The sequence below is a fragment of the Cebidichthys violaceus genome, unplaced genomic scaffold, assembly GCF_023349555.1.
Source record: "Cebidichthys violaceus isolate CVI_PGR_0920_01 unplaced genomic scaffold, fCebVio1.0.p SCAF_17, whole genome shotgun sequence".
In the NCBI taxonomy this organism is placed as follows: domain Eukaryota; kingdom Metazoa; phylum Chordata; class Actinopteri; order Perciformes; family Stichaeidae; genus Cebidichthys; species Cebidichthys violaceus.
In genome coordinates this window covers 10,448,270-10,466,179 of record NW_027176340.1, presented here as the reverse complement: position 1 = coordinate 10,466,179, position 17,910 = coordinate 10,448,270, and the positions used below count along the sequence as shown (strand labels likewise).

The 17,910-nt window shown below is 43.2% G+C and overlaps 3 protein-coding genes across 3 annotated transcripts; 1 reads left to right on the top strand and 2 right to left on the bottom strand.

Moving 5' to 3' along the window:
* Nucleotides 1-418: 418 nt before the first annotated feature.
* cfap107 (cilia and flagella associated protein 107) lies at nt 419-2,253 on the bottom strand. Its single transcript, XM_068711772.1, has 4 exons — nt 2,143-2,253; nt 1,528-1,638; nt 1,010-1,166; nt 419-766 (listed from the first exon to the last, which is right to left on the bottom strand). The coding sequence occupies exons 1-4, from the start codon at nt 2,251-2,253 to the stop codon at nt 462-464; spliced, it is 684 nt and encodes a 227-aa protein (XP_068567873.1). The 3' UTR covers nt 419-461.
* Nucleotides 2,254-2,798: 545 nt separating this feature from the next.
* aadacl4 (arylacetamide deacetylase-like 4) lies at nt 2,799-6,025 on the bottom strand. Its single transcript, XM_068711771.1, has 4 exons — nt 5,848-6,025; nt 5,205-5,430; nt 3,685-3,748; nt 2,799-3,588 (listed from the first exon to the last, which is right to left on the bottom strand). The coding sequence occupies exons 1-4, from the start codon at nt 6,022-6,024 to the stop codon at nt 2,805-2,807; spliced, it is 1,251 nt and encodes a 416-aa protein (XP_068567872.1). The 5' UTR covers nt 6,025; the 3' UTR covers nt 2,799-2,804.
* Nucleotides 6,026-8,686: 2,661 nt separating this feature from the next.
* dhrs3b (dehydrogenase/reductase (SDR family) member 3b) lies at nt 8,687-17,482 on the top strand. The gene is made up of 6 exons (XM_068712570.1): nt 8,687-9,212; nt 13,804-13,947; nt 14,253-14,372; nt 14,775-15,013; nt 16,484-16,609; nt 16,724-17,482. The coding sequence occupies exons 1-6, from the start codon at nt 9,018-9,020 to the stop codon at nt 16,806-16,808; spliced, it is 909 nt and encodes a 302-aa protein (XP_068568671.1). The 5' UTR covers nt 8,687-9,017; the 3' UTR covers nt 16,809-17,482.
* Nucleotides 17,483-17,910: the final 428 nt, after the last annotated feature.

Sequence of the window (17,910 nt, the reverse complement as noted above, 5' to 3'; positions counted from 1 at the left end):
TTTGTTTATTTTCCACAGAGGGTAATATACTAACAGCTCATTCTGAGTTCACATATCAAGTGTGCAGAGAGAGTGAGAATTTGCATGTAATCATCCTCTGGAAGGGCGGATTTAATTTGTAGCCCCTTCTTTCTCTGTCTTGCAAACAAGCACACATGATTCATATATATATATATATATATATATATATATATATATATATATATATATATATATATATATATATATATATATATATATATAAACATTGCAACTCACCACACAACACACAGTAAATTCACAGCAGTCCTCACAGCAACATTATGAGAATGAGTTTAATTTTTTAATTCCTTTTGATTTCCCAAACGGTTTGCTCTGTTATTTTTTTTCTCTCACTTTTATGTCGCTGTAACACAAAAGAGGAAACACACAGCAGCACCACTTTGAGCAGAAAGAAATTACCAAGCAGCATGTGAGGCAATTCATGAGCCACATTGTTGTCTCTGGGCCTGTTGTGATTGTGGAAGTTGAGTCAAACAGTGATCTGGGATTTGTAGTAGTGAGCGTCGCCTCAGATCCAGGTCCTTGTTGTTGTGATTGGCTGCATGGAGGTGGCTGGAGAGCGTCTGCGGAGCTCTGGCAAAGCGGCTCTGGCAGAAGGCGCTAAGTGGGTGCCTCTGGTATGCTGACCTGTACACAGTCAGTGACGGGAGGAGTGACTGCTGCTTTTCCAAACGCAAATGCTTTGTGTACTGCAGTGGGCCAGAGCTGGTTGGAAGGGCTATAAAGGCACACAGAAGAGAAAGTTAACGGCCATGTTACTGCAACCATTAATTACACTGGTGACTGATTTGGAACAATAAAAGGCATCTGGGGCCACCCACATTTAAATATTCATGAGCACAACTGCTGATGTGTTATGTCCATACAAAATGAAATACGCTGAAGTATGTTTACTCTGCGCTGGTGCCGGGATGGTTTGATATGTAATTCGCCATGTATAATAATACCATATGATAATTATCGTAAATTGGCCGTTCAGACCTCTGAAGCTGCCATGTCAAGCTGTCTGGACGCCAGGGTCGGGTGTTGGTGTGCTTACACTGGTAGCTCTCTTCATAGTGCGTGACCAAGTAATGAGAGGATGGTGGGCCATTGTGGGCAAATAGCAGCTTGGATGGAAGCCCCTGGAAGACAATGCGCATTAGTCTCAACCTAGCCTGTATGTATTGGCCTTCACTGGATTAAGATATAAAGGGCATGACCTGCTCTTTTACAATAATCTTCAAGAGGTTTAAAATGTGACAGCAGAAAATTGCTCTAACTAGCCTTTAAGTGCCCAGTAGGACTGATGATTTTACACATTTTTTATGACTGCTGAGTCCAACCAGAAACTTGCTTTCATAAAGAGTTTTATCACAAGCCTTTATCTTGGCTGTCAATATTATGCAGAAGTGGCCACAATCTAGAGAAGAAAGCCCTGACTTGCAGGGTCGTGACAGGTATTCAATTGGTGTTAATGCCATGAATGAGCAGTTAAAGGCTGACCTCAGCTCTCAGCAGGGCAGATCTTCTCTCAGAGATGTCTGGCTCGAAGTCCCAGTGGGGCCAGTGGTCTACATGACTGGTGCTGTTGGCTGTCTGTGGCTCCCGAGTGAACTGCGTCGGACATAATAAACAGATGTCGCAAACAGGAGTGTGTGTGTGTGTGTGTGTGTGTGTGTGTGTGTGTGTGTGTGTGTGTGGAGGGGGGGGGGGGTTTGGGGGGGGACTTGAGCAATGAGCCCACTGCAATGATCAGCAAAGCTCACGCTTCACATTCGATCCACACTGTTGTACAGTGTTTCTAAAGTAATTTCTCCTCTCAGATCCTGAACCAGCAGCCCGTGGCCGAACCTCACGTCGATGCAATTAGTCTCCAGCTCTGGCCTCACCCAGCAGGAGCCTGTGCTGAGGTAGCTGAACTGAGGCTGCCTAATCACTTTGCTATAGATTTGACTACCAACCGAGGTGCTACAAAAGCCTTGGCAGGCTGCCACTGAAAGAAAAGGCTTAGATAATGTGTGTTCTCACATTCAATTGAAGATGTATGCTTAAATCAAAACATCTTATTTTGACACTCGCACAAAAACGAAATAGACAATAAGCAGACAAAAGGCCTACCTGAAGTCTTTTTTCTGCCCAGTTGCCTAAAAGCACTTTGTTTGAATACTTCTGCTCTATCCTCCAGCCAGGTTGGGTCCATTTATCCTTTGCCGTCCCTGTTTGGTTCATGCTTTACCTGGTGTCAAACGTACCTTACCGTGGAACTATGAAGTCCTGTTAGAACATGGTTAGCTAAAACAGATAGCATGTAGGTGCTTTCACCTGGTCCCATAATGGCAAAGGCAGTGGAGGGGAAATAGAAGAGCTCTGTTGCTAAGGATACATCAAACACGGTAAGGGAAGGGAAGCAGAGTGTCCTAGAAGCAAATGGGAGATGTCTTACAACTGTGTTAAAAAGAGATACAGTCCTTTAGACTGGGGCATGAAATTGACATGTTTAGCAGTATATTCTGCATTGTTAAAAATGGTGCCAGAAATTGTTTCCAGAATCTGTGACCGCAGGCTACTTTTCATTTTTGGAATGAAACAGGATTGGTCTATTGATTTGTGCGTGTGTGTGTGTGTGTGTGTGTGTGTGTGTGTGTGTGTGTGTGTGTGGGAGGGGGGGTGGGGGGGGTCTTCTGTGTACTATATACTTTTAATGAAAGAGAAAACTCTGTCACTTTAGGCAAGTTTTATTTTTTTAAATGTAAAACAAAATGTAAAGCAGATCATGATCTTCACAGAGTTCTCATGTAGTCAACGACACTATCCACAACCTGCACTGCAGAGGGAAAAGTGAGCCAGCCCTGGTTGAAAAAACTAATCATGCCGTGAAAACCATCCACCACATGTCGCCACTTGACATCCTTTCTCAAGTTCAGCAGTCGTTTCCTGTAAAGAATCCCATCGTCCCTCAGGACGTCATACTCGCAGGTGAGGATGAATGTGGGAGGTGTTTTCTGAATGAGTGCATCGTCCGCCAGTAAAGGTGAGACCTCATGTTCCAAACCAGCTTTGATAGCATGATACACCTCCCCATCATAATCCGCGGTTGGGCTCTCACTGTAACCCCGCACGAGGAACTCGGGGGGAAGGTTGGAAGGGGAGAGCCACTCCTTATAGTGTGGCTTAAGCTCAGTGGGGACATGGATTCCTTCCAACAAGTCCTGGCACAAAGACATGTCCCCACTGAGGTATTGCAGGAAGTAGAACGCCATACGGCCACGAAACAATATGGGCACAGCATGATTTTGTTGGTATGAGGGCAGGTTGAAATCCGCCATCTGCAGGGCTGGGTAGATGAGGACCTGAGCGCAGGGGAATGGCAGATGTCCGACCTCTGTCCTCGCCAGCCTTTGGCACAGCGCTGCTGCCAGGTTGGCCCCAGTGCTGTCCCCTCCGACTGCCACTCTGTCAGAGTCCACGCTAAACTCTGCCTCAGCCACAGACAGGAAGTGACACAGTGCTGTCTCACAGTCGTCCAGCTGGGCAGGGTACCTGTGCTCAGGGGCTAATCGGTACCTGAGAGGGAAGATGGAGGGACGATATGTCAAATTCTGGCACTTTGGAAGTCAAAACTAGTTTGGGATATTTGTGTCCATTCAAAAGTTTAAGTACCCAACAGAAACCACAGTGGTGTCTGACTCCTTGGCGATGTGCCGACAGACTTCATCAACGGAATCTGTTCAGGATTAGCAGGGCATCACAGTTAGCAGAGGATTTGTCGGGGTCTCTTATATGAAGCAACCAAGCACTGCAGACAGAACATGACAGCCTCTGTTTCTCTCTCCACCTACACTCATATCATTTTGTGTATTCAGAGAGCACATTATAATGATACTGATGGAACACTTTTGGGTGCAACGTGTAAGATCTGGTCAGAACTTTAGTTTAGAACATTTTCAAAATTGACTTACATTATCAACTGCATGTGAAGAGGTTACAGTGTTGACGTTATATCAACACGTCTATGTAATGTGGTGCAGAACAGATATGAGCATGCTAACCAGCTAGCCCTGGCCTGTCCTGTCTTGTAAAACCACTTGTTCCTCAAGAGACAATGGTGAGTCACTATCCAGAGGACGAAGAAGTAGAGCTGCCACAAGCCCTCCATGTGTTTTGATAGTTTGTTTATTGAATTAAATCCAAAGTGGCAGAAACTAGAAAGTGACTTGCACCAGAGCCATAGCGGCTGCTGACTGGGCGTCTGTCCACCTTCCGGCGGGGTGGTCTCCTGTACACAGGGACGATGAGACGAAGGTGCTGGTTGTTTACTTGTTTCAGCCACTTTGGATTCAATCGAATGAGAAACTATCAAAAAGAACCTGGACCACAGAGTACCCGGTTAATGGCAGAAACATACAGATGGCTTACAAAACTAGAGGTGGACACCATATGTGAAGATTAAATGATAGTAGTTTGGTTGAATTTTGCCCTGCTGTTTAATAGTAGTTCTTTTTTTTTTATAATAATGATTGTAAATTTAGATTGTATGGACCCAGTAGAGATGAAAAGCTTCCCTTTATTTCTTTGGAGCATGTGGCATTACACATTGCACCTTTAAGTATTTCTATATTTTTGGACTTTCTTTGACTCCAAAATGTCTCAGAGAATCTATTTTTTTTGCAGTTACCTAATATTTATAAATATGGGGATCTTAAAAATTGTGGTGAATTGTTAAAGATCAAACGACATATAAAAAAACTCAGACTTTAGCACCACCAGGACATAATGCACATGATAAAAAAGACAAACCACACTCAACTCTTTCTGTCCCCTTTTTTTCACAGAAATGTAAAAATTATTTTAAAGCTCAGTCCTTGAGCCAAATCGAAAATAAAGGGAAGACCTGTCGAGGCCAAAATCCATACAGAGGACAGGAACTTGCTATTAAAGTCTTCTGATGCTATTTATGATTTATTTGCATAATTTAAGTTTAGAAACATAAACAGGCCTTCATCAGTTGACCAATATATTTGTGTTCACATACATAAAGGATGATTTTATATCTCAGAGTCAAACTCCTCAACCATGTATGTGAATATATGAATCTCTCATTTATATGGTCAAATGATATACTTATGTAATGTGAATTCTACTTTTACTTTAATAAATGACGTGAACTTTGTATAGCCTACCTATATTGCCCAACACCCATCCTCCTCCATGGAAATACACTAGACCTCTTCTCAAGCCGTCACACATAGTGGTGGGTTCATAGAGTCGCACTGGGACCTCACAAAACGTCAGGTCCTTCACTCGCAGGCCTGCTGGAACCATATTTAAGCGAGTCAGAAAACAGGCCACAAACCACCGAATGAAGCTGACCTGATGACAAATACCCAGGCGATGAAGGATCCGGCCCTTTGAGGAGAGAAACCACAATGTTTCAAACAAAAACAAAAAAGTGTTTTTGATAGGTAAAGTCAAAGGGAAAGTTATTCTCTCTGCGAGACCATATTTACTATGACAACATCAAAGAAGTGGAACACATGACCTTGCCTCTTTTTACACCTTTGTAAGGCTTGATTTCTTATCTAAAAGTTCTCTGATCTACGCTTTATCAGTTGCTGGAGGACAAAGAAAGGGCAGCCATCTTTGGCAAGGGCCTAAAAGAGGTTTTTGTTCTTCTTTTCTCTTGCACAAGCAGATGCATTATCCGTTACAGTACACTAAGGTATAAGTGAATTTAATAATAAAAAAAAGTTAATTGGAACACATGCAAAACATGAAGGGGACATAAAATAATAAGCACAAACATAGATGCTGCAAGATACTCACCACAATTGCTATGCCAACAAACAAGCCATGAACCATGTGCAGTTTCCTACTATTTGCAACCCCACGAGGAATGTCTGAATTCATCAGCTCAGAGTACACAAGTCCAATTACCAGAAGGAGGAAGGCTGCAGCGAGAGCAGCGAAGCCAATTATTAAAATTGCCGTGCCGATGTCCATGGTGTTGCTCGTCTGCTCCGCTGAAGGTAAGTCATTAGGAGTAAATGTTTTATCTACCTGCTTTCAGCCTCTTTCCGCCCCTCCCACATCCGAGTGCAGTGCATTTTGACCTTGGTTTCACTTAATGACGTTTGGCTGGCTGTTACCCAGGACAAAATAGTTATATTCTTTATATTTTATGGCTGTGTAGTCAAAGTATACATGTTTCCCAAAGAAACTGTGTTGTCTCAATATGGAATATTTCACATAGCATTTTATGTTAATAGAGCACTTTTTTGCTCATATTTCCATCGTGCCCATTAAGTTGCCTCCCAATCCCTGGTAATATTTTTTCAGATATCTGAGGGTCGTTAGCTTTCTTTTGCTTTCTATCTTTATTTGTTTCCCCTGGTGTTGAGGAAAGCTCAGCTGCTTACAGCTGCACTTGGCAAAGAGTGGCATTTTCATTGTCTGGTATCTAAGGCAAGAAAATGTTCGGAGACACTCCCAGTGAGGGCTGACACCCTTATCTGAACTTTCCCAGCTGATCTGTAGATGGCAGTGATAGCATGAGTATAAATAATCAGAGCCTTCTGAATGACACTCTATTTACATTGTATTTACATTCTGCAAGCAGCCTAAACACATTTGACACTCACTGTAATGTATATCTTTAGACTTTTATTCTTGTTTTTTGCAAATCCACTAACTTATATTCAATTTCAGCAGAGAATACTTTGGTTGGCCTATACGTTTCAAGTGCAAGTTGACTTTGGGTTCATGATTTTGTAAATCTCAGAAAATGTCCAAAAGGAAGACAGCATCTGGAGTCGTGTTGTCTTGGAGTGTTTTTAGCAGCCCCCGAGAGCCTCTCTGCCTTCCCTAAGTAGCTGAGCCCAGCACAAAGCAACCATTGTGAGGCCGCTCTTAAAACCCATCCCAATTGCTGAAAAAAGCCCTGCATTCAGCAATACCCAGTAAAAATCACACTGCCAGGGCCAAAAATCACAGACTGGAATCTTGTCTGGGGCTCGTGAATTCATATGATTAGTTTAGGAGTTATTCATGCAGTTTTCTGTCTTTTTCTGTCACCCCGCCAAGCTTCTGAGACGCGACTGACCTATTTTTATCAAATTGCACTGTCACACACAGAAGGATGTAGTGCGCTTCAAAAAAATACCAACCACAACAAATTGGGTTCAAACAACCGATGTGGCTTTGCACAAAGGAGACCGCTACAAATGTAGGGACTCAGTGAATTTTGTCCACGAGTTCCAAGTTAAAATAAACACGTTCCCTCAGTCAGATATAAACCCTGCCATGCTGAATGGAAAGCATGGCATATGATAAATTCTGTAATTCATAATGTGAGTGCTTGATTCACTGATTCACCTCGACTTCACGTTTACGTATATTATGAGGCTACAAAATGTGTTCGTCAGCTTCAGAATTACAGTATACCGGTACCAGTATCGGAAATGCCTCCAGTACAGCCTAAAATGCTGGATTGGATATTACTGAGAGTGATATGGGCTGTTGTTGTTGCTGTGTATCTGTCAAACTAGATACAAATTCTTCATTCTTTGCATTTGTTGACATTTCATAAAGGGTTTAACCTAAACTGGGTCATACAACAATGATAGCAATCATATCACATCCAAAGGTTTAAATTATATCCAGTATATTATACCGTTTTTACCAAATTGTTATTGGTTCGGTACTCAGTATTGGCAGATGCATGTTAATTTGAGTATCGGAATCGCTATGGGAAAGGAATGAATGGTATAGGAACCTCTCTGATCAGAATATTAAGGCTGGAGAGAGCAGATATCAGTAACTGGCATATAGGCCTATACTTGTCATTATGAGATTTGAGCCCAGATTGACAAATGTAAAGTTCAAAATCAAACATTTTCCAGTTATTGTATATTTTGAAACATAATCTATCTATCTATCTATCTATCTATCTATCTATCTATCTATCTATCTATCTATCTATCTATCTATACATCTATCATCTATCAATACATCTATCGATCTATCTAATCTATAGGCCTATTTGATTACTTATTTGGAAGGATTTGTGTGTGTTTGTTTAGTGCTTAGCTGATTAATTGTTTGTTTGCTGATTTGTTTCACTTGAGTAAGGATTAGTTGACCTCAGTCTTTTTTAAGAAGCCCTTGACCAAATATTTCTCCCATCTGGAACTCTTACATAACAATGGTTTGGTTGTTGATCTTGCCATCGACTTATAACTGTCAGTGCAGCCTGTGATTGAAACATCATTGTTATTCGGCACGTCACGCAACGAGGTTAAATTAATAAAGTTAAAACTTTTCCAAACAAGATTGGGCACCCACCTGGGGGGGGGGGGGGGGGGGGGGGGGGGCTCACAGATTGAGCGCCACCTCTGTAGACACGTGAAGGGGGTGGGGAAGAAACAAGTACGCAACCACTCAGGGCAGACGTGCTCTGGAGCAAAACAATATTCATCCCCACTTAACATGTCAATCAGGATTAATGCCCATACAAACCTCCCCTTTAGGTTCATCCAGGTCCTTTCACTAGTGGAAGTACCGGAGCCAGGGCAGAGGCGGTCATATATATATATATATATATATATATATATATATATATATACATATATATATATATATATATATATAATAGCGCGCACACCGCGGAGCGTCGCCTGGACTTGTGCTTCTGGTGACTCTACCAGTGGTTGACAGGCGCAATGACTGATCGCTCACTCATATCGAGAGCGTGATGCACGTCGGCAATCATGTCAGAGCTCCTCGAAGTCACACACTTCTGCTCTTTTAAATATTTCTCCGCCTGAGGATTACTCATGCAACAGTTTCTGAGGCTGCAGACGAGATTGTTTTTGCATGCGGATAAACTTGCAGGAGCTCGCGAGTCGCTGTTGGAGGATATCGGTTCGTGCACGTAAAAACCTGCAGCGTCAACATTACAGCCCTGCTAATCGGCTGCCCCGCGAGCACTCTTCGACATGGATTTGAGAAGCGCGTGTCGCATGTGCCTCTTCCCGGTTCAAATGCTCTACTATGTGGTCCGAGCAAGTTTGTTTTCGCTGTTGCCAGGCAGAAGGAAGGACCTGACCAAGGAGGTGGTATTGATCACCGGTGGGGGACGAGGCATCGGGCGTCACCTGGCTAAAGAGTTTGCCAAGCAGGGGGCCAGAAAGGTAACTTCATCTCACTGCGAGACAACTTGTTGCGCCCACGTTGCTCCATCCACTCTAAACTCGAGTGAACTATTCTAATTATGTTTGCACGCACGTTTGTTTGTTTTGGTAAGGCATGCTTTTTTATTTAGTGTCAAATCCCCCCAACGCACCCCCCCCGCCATGTAGAAGTCCTGTCCACCTTGCCCCACGTGCGTTGTTGTTCCAATGTTCTATAAAAACGGGATCATAACCTCTAAGTAGCCCATTTGGTCCAGTGAGACCGGAGACACATGCCCTCAATTTTGGTTCAAGTATTGCACAACAGCTTGGGTCAACCAGAGGGCAGGTCTGGGCAGCCCGTATGGCTGATTGATGTGATTAAGTGCAGTGGTGGGCTGATATTCATCCCGCTAAAGGTCTGGGTGATTCTGGTATGACATGTCTGAAAGTGTATTATCCAAAGATGTATGCTGTGTGTTAAATGCTTTGACTGTGTGTGTGTGTGTGTGTGTGTGTGTGTGTGTGTGTGTGTGTGTGTGTGTGCGTGCGTGTGTGTGTTGGTACTTGCACATAGTCTCACTGAAACTGCTTCAAAGTCGTACAAATAATAACAGCCCTGCTTTGACCCTATTACAGCTTCTTGCCATTTTTCGTTGTAACATCTGGCAACATCACAACACCAGAAAAGGCCCCATAATGCATCTAATAAAAGCCAGATTAGGTTTTGTTTTCAAGCGTAGCATGAGGACACGATTTTCCTTTTTATGGAGTGTATTGCAAAACTAAATGAGTGTCGACAACCTAAGAAAAAGGGTTAGAGAGGAACAGATTACGTTATCATGGATTAGTCTAAACAAAGGTCTGATACAGTAACTGAAATGCACTGTCATCAAACAACAGAGGTAATGGGTCAGACATCTGATGAGTATGGAACGTTTACTGACTGAGACTGAAGTAATGATTCATCATTGATTTTCCCAGCTGGATGTGAAGTTGAGGTGTGTGTGCTCTTACCCATGTTTCCATCATTCCTTAGAATAGAATCAGCAGTTTAATTTTAAACCTAAACATGTGACCCAGTTTATTTTCTGCTCTAGTCTAGTGTATGTGTATGACAAAAGCTGACAGAACGTAAACATGGACCCAAACCTTAGTTAAGTTAAGTTAAGGGACCCATCGCATTTCGACCGATATCCAACGCTATCATTTTTTGGTGCTAAAAACTCTCTCTGCAATAACAACAAAAAATAATTCAGTTGTAAAGAAATGAGTCCAAACCTCCCAATTTCAACATTGTTATTTATTGAGAACATTTAACACACCACACAAAATATAACCCCTCTTTTTCCCCTCTCCCCTCCGAAACCTGCCCCTGCAACCTCCAGTCTGATAGTCTGTCACCAGGACATTGCGTGACACGCTGTCTCACTTATTATCCTGGCCAGCATTGCATTACGCATTTCAAATATCACAGCGAGTGGTGCCTGCGTCAAATTTTGTGTAACTGTACTCAGCTACAGCTTATACTCTCTCTCCCAGTTACGCTCTCAGGTACTGAAATTTGGCACCAATTGATTTAACGTGAATCGGCAAAGTTATCAGATTACACTGCTGTGTTAGACTGATCCGTTGGAGGCCGTGTTTGTAAACCCTCACATTTCTGATCAATATTCTCACTGGAATTTCAGTTTAAAAGTAATTCAATCTGTCCTGCCAATTTCAGAGAATCACCCCACTTGTCAAAGCCTTGCACCCTCCCATCTCGTCCCCACTCTCCCCATCCCTCACCCCCCCTAACAAGGAGCCGTTCCTTGGGCCCGAAACGCTCCAGTGGCTCCAGTGGCTACATAGACAGTTCCCCATCACTGCAGGTCAGGCTCTGTTCCCATCATCATTTCCAGCTACGGTTCGTCTACCAATCCAGTGGGAGAGCATTACACAGCTGAGTGCCTGACGAGCCGCTGGTGTCCCTTTTAGCAGTAATGTGTTAATACAGAGTAGCTCTATTTTTGATCACCTCAGATGGGAGTCATCATTACACAAGGAAGAAAGTGGCAGTAATTTCCCCGGAAGAAGGCATTGAGCTGCCCGGCTGAAAGCTGCGGGTCGTAATTATCCGTACATGTGTGACACAAGCTTCACACCTCCGATGTTCTCTTAAGGCGCAATTTAAGCAGCTTGAAAACATTGCTAAAAGCTCAATGAAACACTAACTGCCTCCTTCTGTCTTTCAATGCCATCTCCTTGGGGAAGGAGCAAGGAGAAACCAGAGGGTTTTAAAAGCTTTACTTTGCAGCTGCACAACAAAGGATGTCACCATGCTTTTCAGCACCCCATTGTGGGGTATTATCTAGGTGTGAAGGCATTGAAAACAACACCTGTGGTAATGTGTATGACAATTACTCCCCACCTAAAGAGATGCTAAAAGGAAATAAGAGGGTAATTATGAATAGGGCTAACCTTTGCGAACTCGCGCTCACCCCAGTTTGAGCCCCTTTGTGATTGGCAGCCAGAATTCCCTTTCCCCTCTGTTCTGGCTTTGGTGTTTTCACGGTGCGAGGAAGACTAACTACAGCGTTGAGGAAACAATCCGGCGAGATTGGGAGCCGGGGAGCCAGGGAGCCAGGAGGGGAGCCAGGTCGTCTTTTGTGCTGTTAGCGGGGGGAGCGTTGCAGAACGCAGCTCTGAAACAATAAACCAGACCAAAGCATTTTCAAACACGGCATCCAAGTTCAGAGCGCTGCGAGAGGGCTTTCAGAACAATGCCTGTAGATGGTTAACGTCTAAACAGCATATTTCTTCAAAGCTCCGTTTCTAAGTATTTTTTAGTACCATGACATCTGTAGAAGAAAGGGTTTCCAGAAAAAACATAGATGTTTATGTGGTTGCAAACACAGCATAAAGAGATCACTGCGAGGAAGATGAACCGAACCGTGGCACTGGCGACAGGTTTTTGTGTGTGTGTGTGTGTGTGTGTGTGTGTGTGTGTGTGTGTGTGTGTGTGTGTGTGTGTGTGTTGTGCTGGAGGCGGGAAGCGCACCGCTCCCAGCTGGGTATTGCCCCGCAACTGACCTTGCTGTCTCTGCAGTAATTAGACAGCGGCAGGCGACTGCCTCCTGAACTCCTGCTGCCCCCTCTGTGTGCTGCCTCTCCGCTGGCCAATACAATGGGTGTGAAAAGGAGGGTTCATACCCACCCATACATTCAGACCTGAGAGATAGAGTATCACTGTAATCCAGCTGGAGCTACTGGGGACACGGAGACGTACACCACAGCCAGCCATGAGTGGCATCTGCACTCTCTCAAAGTCTTGTTTCAAGCTTATTAATTTGTTGGTTAGAGCGCTTTTACTTGCAGCAGGTGTTGACATTAAGTCCTGTTAAGTCACACCCAGTTAGAACAATCACTCGTTTATCACTGAGATTGAAGGGGGCTTTTGCAAGGTCAATAAAAAAAACTTGTTTTCTTACTGTTTCAATCCAAATCGCAATTTGGCCAACGCTTGTTTGTTCTGAGGGCCATGAGTGTTGTGACGGGTGATAAACCTAATTAATTAAATAACATTTTAACAGGAGAGCACAGTTTGAGTGCTGGCTTTTAATGAGAGCTGTCAGCTTTGTTTGTAAGGCTCAAATCCCATTAAAAGCTTTCAGTTATTTATCAAGACCTGTCTGCCTTCACTGATTACTCAAATGGGCTTACAAATGAAGCAAACAAAAAAAACAATCAAAAGTAACTCAAACAAGGGCGGCTCTCAAAGGATCTGATAAATGAATAAAGAACACATTGCAGACTGTGATCTTTGATTCCCCGAGAACTTTACAGTGTCAGTATTTAAAGAAATAGCAACAGGAATTTGAACCCTTGCAAGTGGCACACTCTCTTATATGTGTGTGTGTGTGTGTGTGTGTGTGTTTGCATACACACATGCAGTCGATCACATGCACAAGATCACTTTCCAGAAGACTTTTTGCTCAAATATTAACCTTGGTCACGGGCGACCAGCCAAATCGCACACTGTCATCCTCAGTACTTCACACACGCACTGTTTTCAGGCTCCCTGACCAGAAATGACGGGGCTCATCTGCCCAACAGGCCGTGTAATCTCTTTGAGAATTTGTGTTTTGAGAGATGAGGAGGGCTCACCCCCTGATTTCATTACCTTTCCCTGACCCCAAAGACTGACAGATCTAATTGCCCAATCACTAGTCCCCCACCTCCATCCAACCCCATGTTCCCTGCTCAAATGACCGGCCTTCATTTAGACCCCGGGTGGATGAAGAGACAATTCATTCACACAGCAACTCCCGGGCCTTTAATCTTGCTCAAAAACTATTTGTTGGAGTGAAAATGACCTCTCTGTTCGCTAAATGAGCAAAGCATTGCTGCTCAAAGATCCTCCACAGTTCCACCAGGTCTCATTGCCAAAAAACATTGTGCAAAACATACGTAATGTCTTTTTGATCACAGACTGTAAAAACATCCCTTTTTGTTCCACTCATAATCAACGGGTCACTTGATTAGCGTCTGATCTCGGCACATTTCTTTCACGTTTGTCTCTAACCTTCAACAATTCTTTTTTTTTTTTTTTTTTTTTTTTTTTTGCTAGGTGATCCTGTGGGGCCGAACAGAAAAGTGCCTCAAAGAAACGGCAGAAGAGATATCTCTCTCAGGAACAGAGTGCCATTACTTCCTGTGTGATGTGGCCAATCGGGAGGAAGTATACAAGCAAGCCAAGCTTGTAAGAGAAAAGGTACGCCAGCTTAGTATTTATGAAGACATTTCTACTTGCACAGAGAGAAATGTCGTTTGCACACGGTGAAACACGTCATGAAATATTTCTCTCTACCTCCTCCATATGTATATTGGCTCTGAGCGGCTCTGTCTCCCATCTGGTGTATAGATTACACCTCAACTGTAATATCTGAATAAGAGCAGGGGATATTGCTGACAGCTCTGGCGCAGCACAACTGTATCATCTCCTGAAAGCAGACAGAAAATATATAAGACCTGTGACAGTGCTCTTCTAATCGTGTTGTGCTCTTTAATTAATCTAAGGTGGGAGATGTCACGATATTGGTGAACAACGCCGCCGTGGTCCATGGCAAAAGTCTGATGGACAGCGATGACGATGCCCTTCTGAAATCCCAACACATCAACACCCTAGGACAGTTCTGGGTAAGACTTGCAGAGGCAGTTTGCACGCAGAAGTAGGGGGATTCCTCATAGCAGTTCTTCCTCGTCATTTTTTGGATTATAGCATTATGGCATTACAAAAGGCATTCCCAGACTTGTCAATCATGACCGCTATTATGGCAGGTTAAGTGGGGTATTTCCAAATTGCCTCTCAGCCCCTGAAACATCAGCCGGATTTTGAAACTCATGGCATTTTGATTTTGAATGGAGATCAAAAGATTATGTCGTATGCAGACAGAAATGCAATTATCAACTAAATGGAAATGGAAATTTTATCTGGTTACACTGTGGGCCTGATTCTCTTGTCTGTTCTACTTTTTACTCCACTGAATATATTTCCTTCCACCTTGTCTTCATTCTCCCTTTTTCTTTTCCTCCTCCCAGACTACAAAAGCCTTCCTGCCTCGGATGCTGGAGCTGCAGCACGGCCATGTAGTGTGCATAAACTCCATCCTGTCCCAGTCCCCCATCCCTGGAGCCATAGACTACTGCACCTCCAAGGCCTCGTCGCTGGCCTTCATGGAGAGTCTGACGCTGGGGATGCTGGACTGTCCCGGCGTTGGCTGCACCACCGTTCTTCCCTTCCACACCAATACAGAGATGTTCCAGGGAATGAGAGTCAGGTATTTCAAGATGCTATGTGTAATTACCAGCTGCAACAGCGGTCTTGCTTTCACCTTGTGAGTCTGTGTTTGATTCATTGTGGCAAAATGTGGTCCTGGAGACACATACTATAGCGAGAAATACAACAGAAGCGGTTTTGAGAGGTTTTCCAGGTGGACAGACACAAATATTGTCACGTCGGTAGCGTCGCAACAGTGAAAGAAGCAGTCGAGAGACTTTGCAGGTGTTTAGTTGAGGTCAAAACAAAGGTAGAGTTTGAAGATGGGCGTGTTCCAAGCAAGGGCACCAGAAGTTCGTAGATACATCGCAGCTATAGTGATCCAAATGGGAGGTGGACTCTAGTTCTCCTTTATTTTTAACCACACGAGTGGCGTTGGTTCTTGGTAGGAAGGTAACTTAAATTTTTTCGACCAATAACCGACCTTCGTTAGACAATCACTTAGCGTTAACCTTGCATGCGGCGTTGCTATGGTTGAAGTGCCCTACAAGCTGTGAAACTGCAACAACAACCTATTCACAAATAGGTTGACTCCATTATTCATCGCCAGCTGCAGTGTAAGCACAAAACACTTTCAATTCAATTTCACAATCCAGGTGTAACCCCGATCCATGGAAACATGCGAGAGGAGAAGGCACAAAGACTTGGAAGAAGCCAAGTTTCTAACATGCATTAGAAAAATCCGGCCACTGAGTCGCCATTTCACCTGTCAGGGAGAGTTAGCTGCGACGATGTTGCATACATTATCGGGGGACACATGCAGCCGGCTTCCCAGTAACTCTCCCCTGTGTCTGTTAATTTGGTTGGGTACGTGACGAAGATTAAGTTAGCAGCAACGTTTTAGCTGTGAAGGTAGCAGTGCAGTGTGTTTACAGTTTACTTTTCAATGAATTAAGCACTGAAACCCACATGCTCTCGTGTCTTGCTCGCCACCTGCTACCCCCTGAAGGGGGTTAGCCCCTAATTTAGTGACAACTTCTGCACAGTTTTACTTAAGGTGGGCTGACCTTTTAAGGTGGACCAGCTATTCTCACTTTAGTGACTAGCCACTCCTCTGCGTTTTTTTTGTATTTTAACTGTTTAAATGACTATATATTATATGGTCAAAATTTGTATTGCCGTTTAACAGTTAAACAGTTAGTTATTAACATCCCTTGTGGTCATGGTTCCAATGGTTCTGTGTTGAGAACTTAGATGACACTGAACTTTGATGACTTGAACTCTCTAAAAGTTCTGCACCGTGTTAGTTGACTTGCATCTTAAACGCAGAATGTTCTTGTATGGGTGTATGATTACCCCAATATTGTTGTGTAATAGCTATTGGAAACATCAAAAATATTGAATGTACAGTTTTGCAGCTTATAATGCTGTTGCTTTGTTGCCATTAATGATTTTTTTAGCATTAATGCTTCCTTGATTTTATCAAAAAGATCATCACTTTGTCTCAAAACTACTTTATTTTCTTTTGAAGGTTTCCCCAGCTCTTTCCACCTCTCAAACCTGAGGTAGTGGCACAGAGCACTGTGGATGCAGTCAGAGCTGACAAGGCCTTCCTTTACCTGCCCTGGACTATGCATGCCCTTGTCATTTTAAAAAGGTAAAAAAAATAAAAATTCTCATTAATTTTTATTTTTTTTAAATGTGTTTTTATCACCACAATCATTTCATGTCTAACACTCCATCCCTGGTCTTTATGCACATTTTTTTTTAGCTTCATGCCACAAGTTGCACTTGAAGAAATCCACAAGTTTTCTGGGAGTTACACCTGCATGAACACGTTCAAAGGGAGGACATGAACCTGGATTGCACACAATGTGAGAGAGACCGAAACAGCTCTGGGGTGTTATGAAGGGAAAATGGACCTTAAGACATCTGGAAGTGGAGGAGGCCCCGTGATAGTGGGAAGACAAATACTTAGGGGACATGCAAGACGGTTGCTCCGGGAGGTAGAATTAATTGATAAACTGCAGGATACGCCCAGGTTGTGTGTGTGTGTGTGTGTGTGTGTGTGTGTGTGTGTGTGTGTGTGTGTGTGTGTGTGTGTGTGTGTGTGTGTGTGTGTGTGTGTGTGTGTGTGTGTGTGTGTGTGTGTGTGTGTGTGTGTGTGTGTTATGAAGGACTGAATGCCATTCTTACTTTGAACAGAAGCCATGAATAGGTCTGTACTAGTAGTTATTCTGGGAGTTTTTTTCTGTTTTAGCCTGTTTTTACGCTTCTTTTTTATTCTCCTTTTAATGTGTCTTTGAATCAAAACCAGATAATAAAACGGAGTTTTAGAAGACTCATTGTGTTTCTTTGTGCATGATGAAAATAGAAGAAAAAAAATGAACACTTGGGAGGTATTCATTGTTTTGTGTCTGAGTTTTGACTCCCATGGCTGTCTGACAGCACCTTTTGATTTATTCCAAGCATAAGATCAGTGACTGTGACAGACGATGTTGTCAAAACATAAAACATACACTCGGGGGGGCATGTGTATTCTTGTCTGTTCTCTGCTGTCAGTAAATGGTGAAGGGGGATGGTGTAATTCTCCAAAAACATTGTGAACTCCGAACAAGTTGATCAGGACCTCTTCCTCAAATGTGCGTAGTGGTCTAAACTACATTCAATTACAACAATTATTGAGCCCTGAAATGACAGCAGTCATCAAAAAAAAAGTGAGCTATTATACTGTCTGCTATGAAAGTGACAATATATCAAATGTGGTTTTGTTAGCTCGGCTCACTCTCATGCAATAGTGTCTGCAACTGCTACACGCTTGTGAAAGTAGATCATATAAATGTGACTTGCATTAGCAAAACCCAAGAGGCTAATATTCCAGAATAAAAAGAGACAATATGGAGCCTCTTTCACTTTATTGCATATGAATCTGAACGTCTTCCAAGGCTTTAGCTCAAA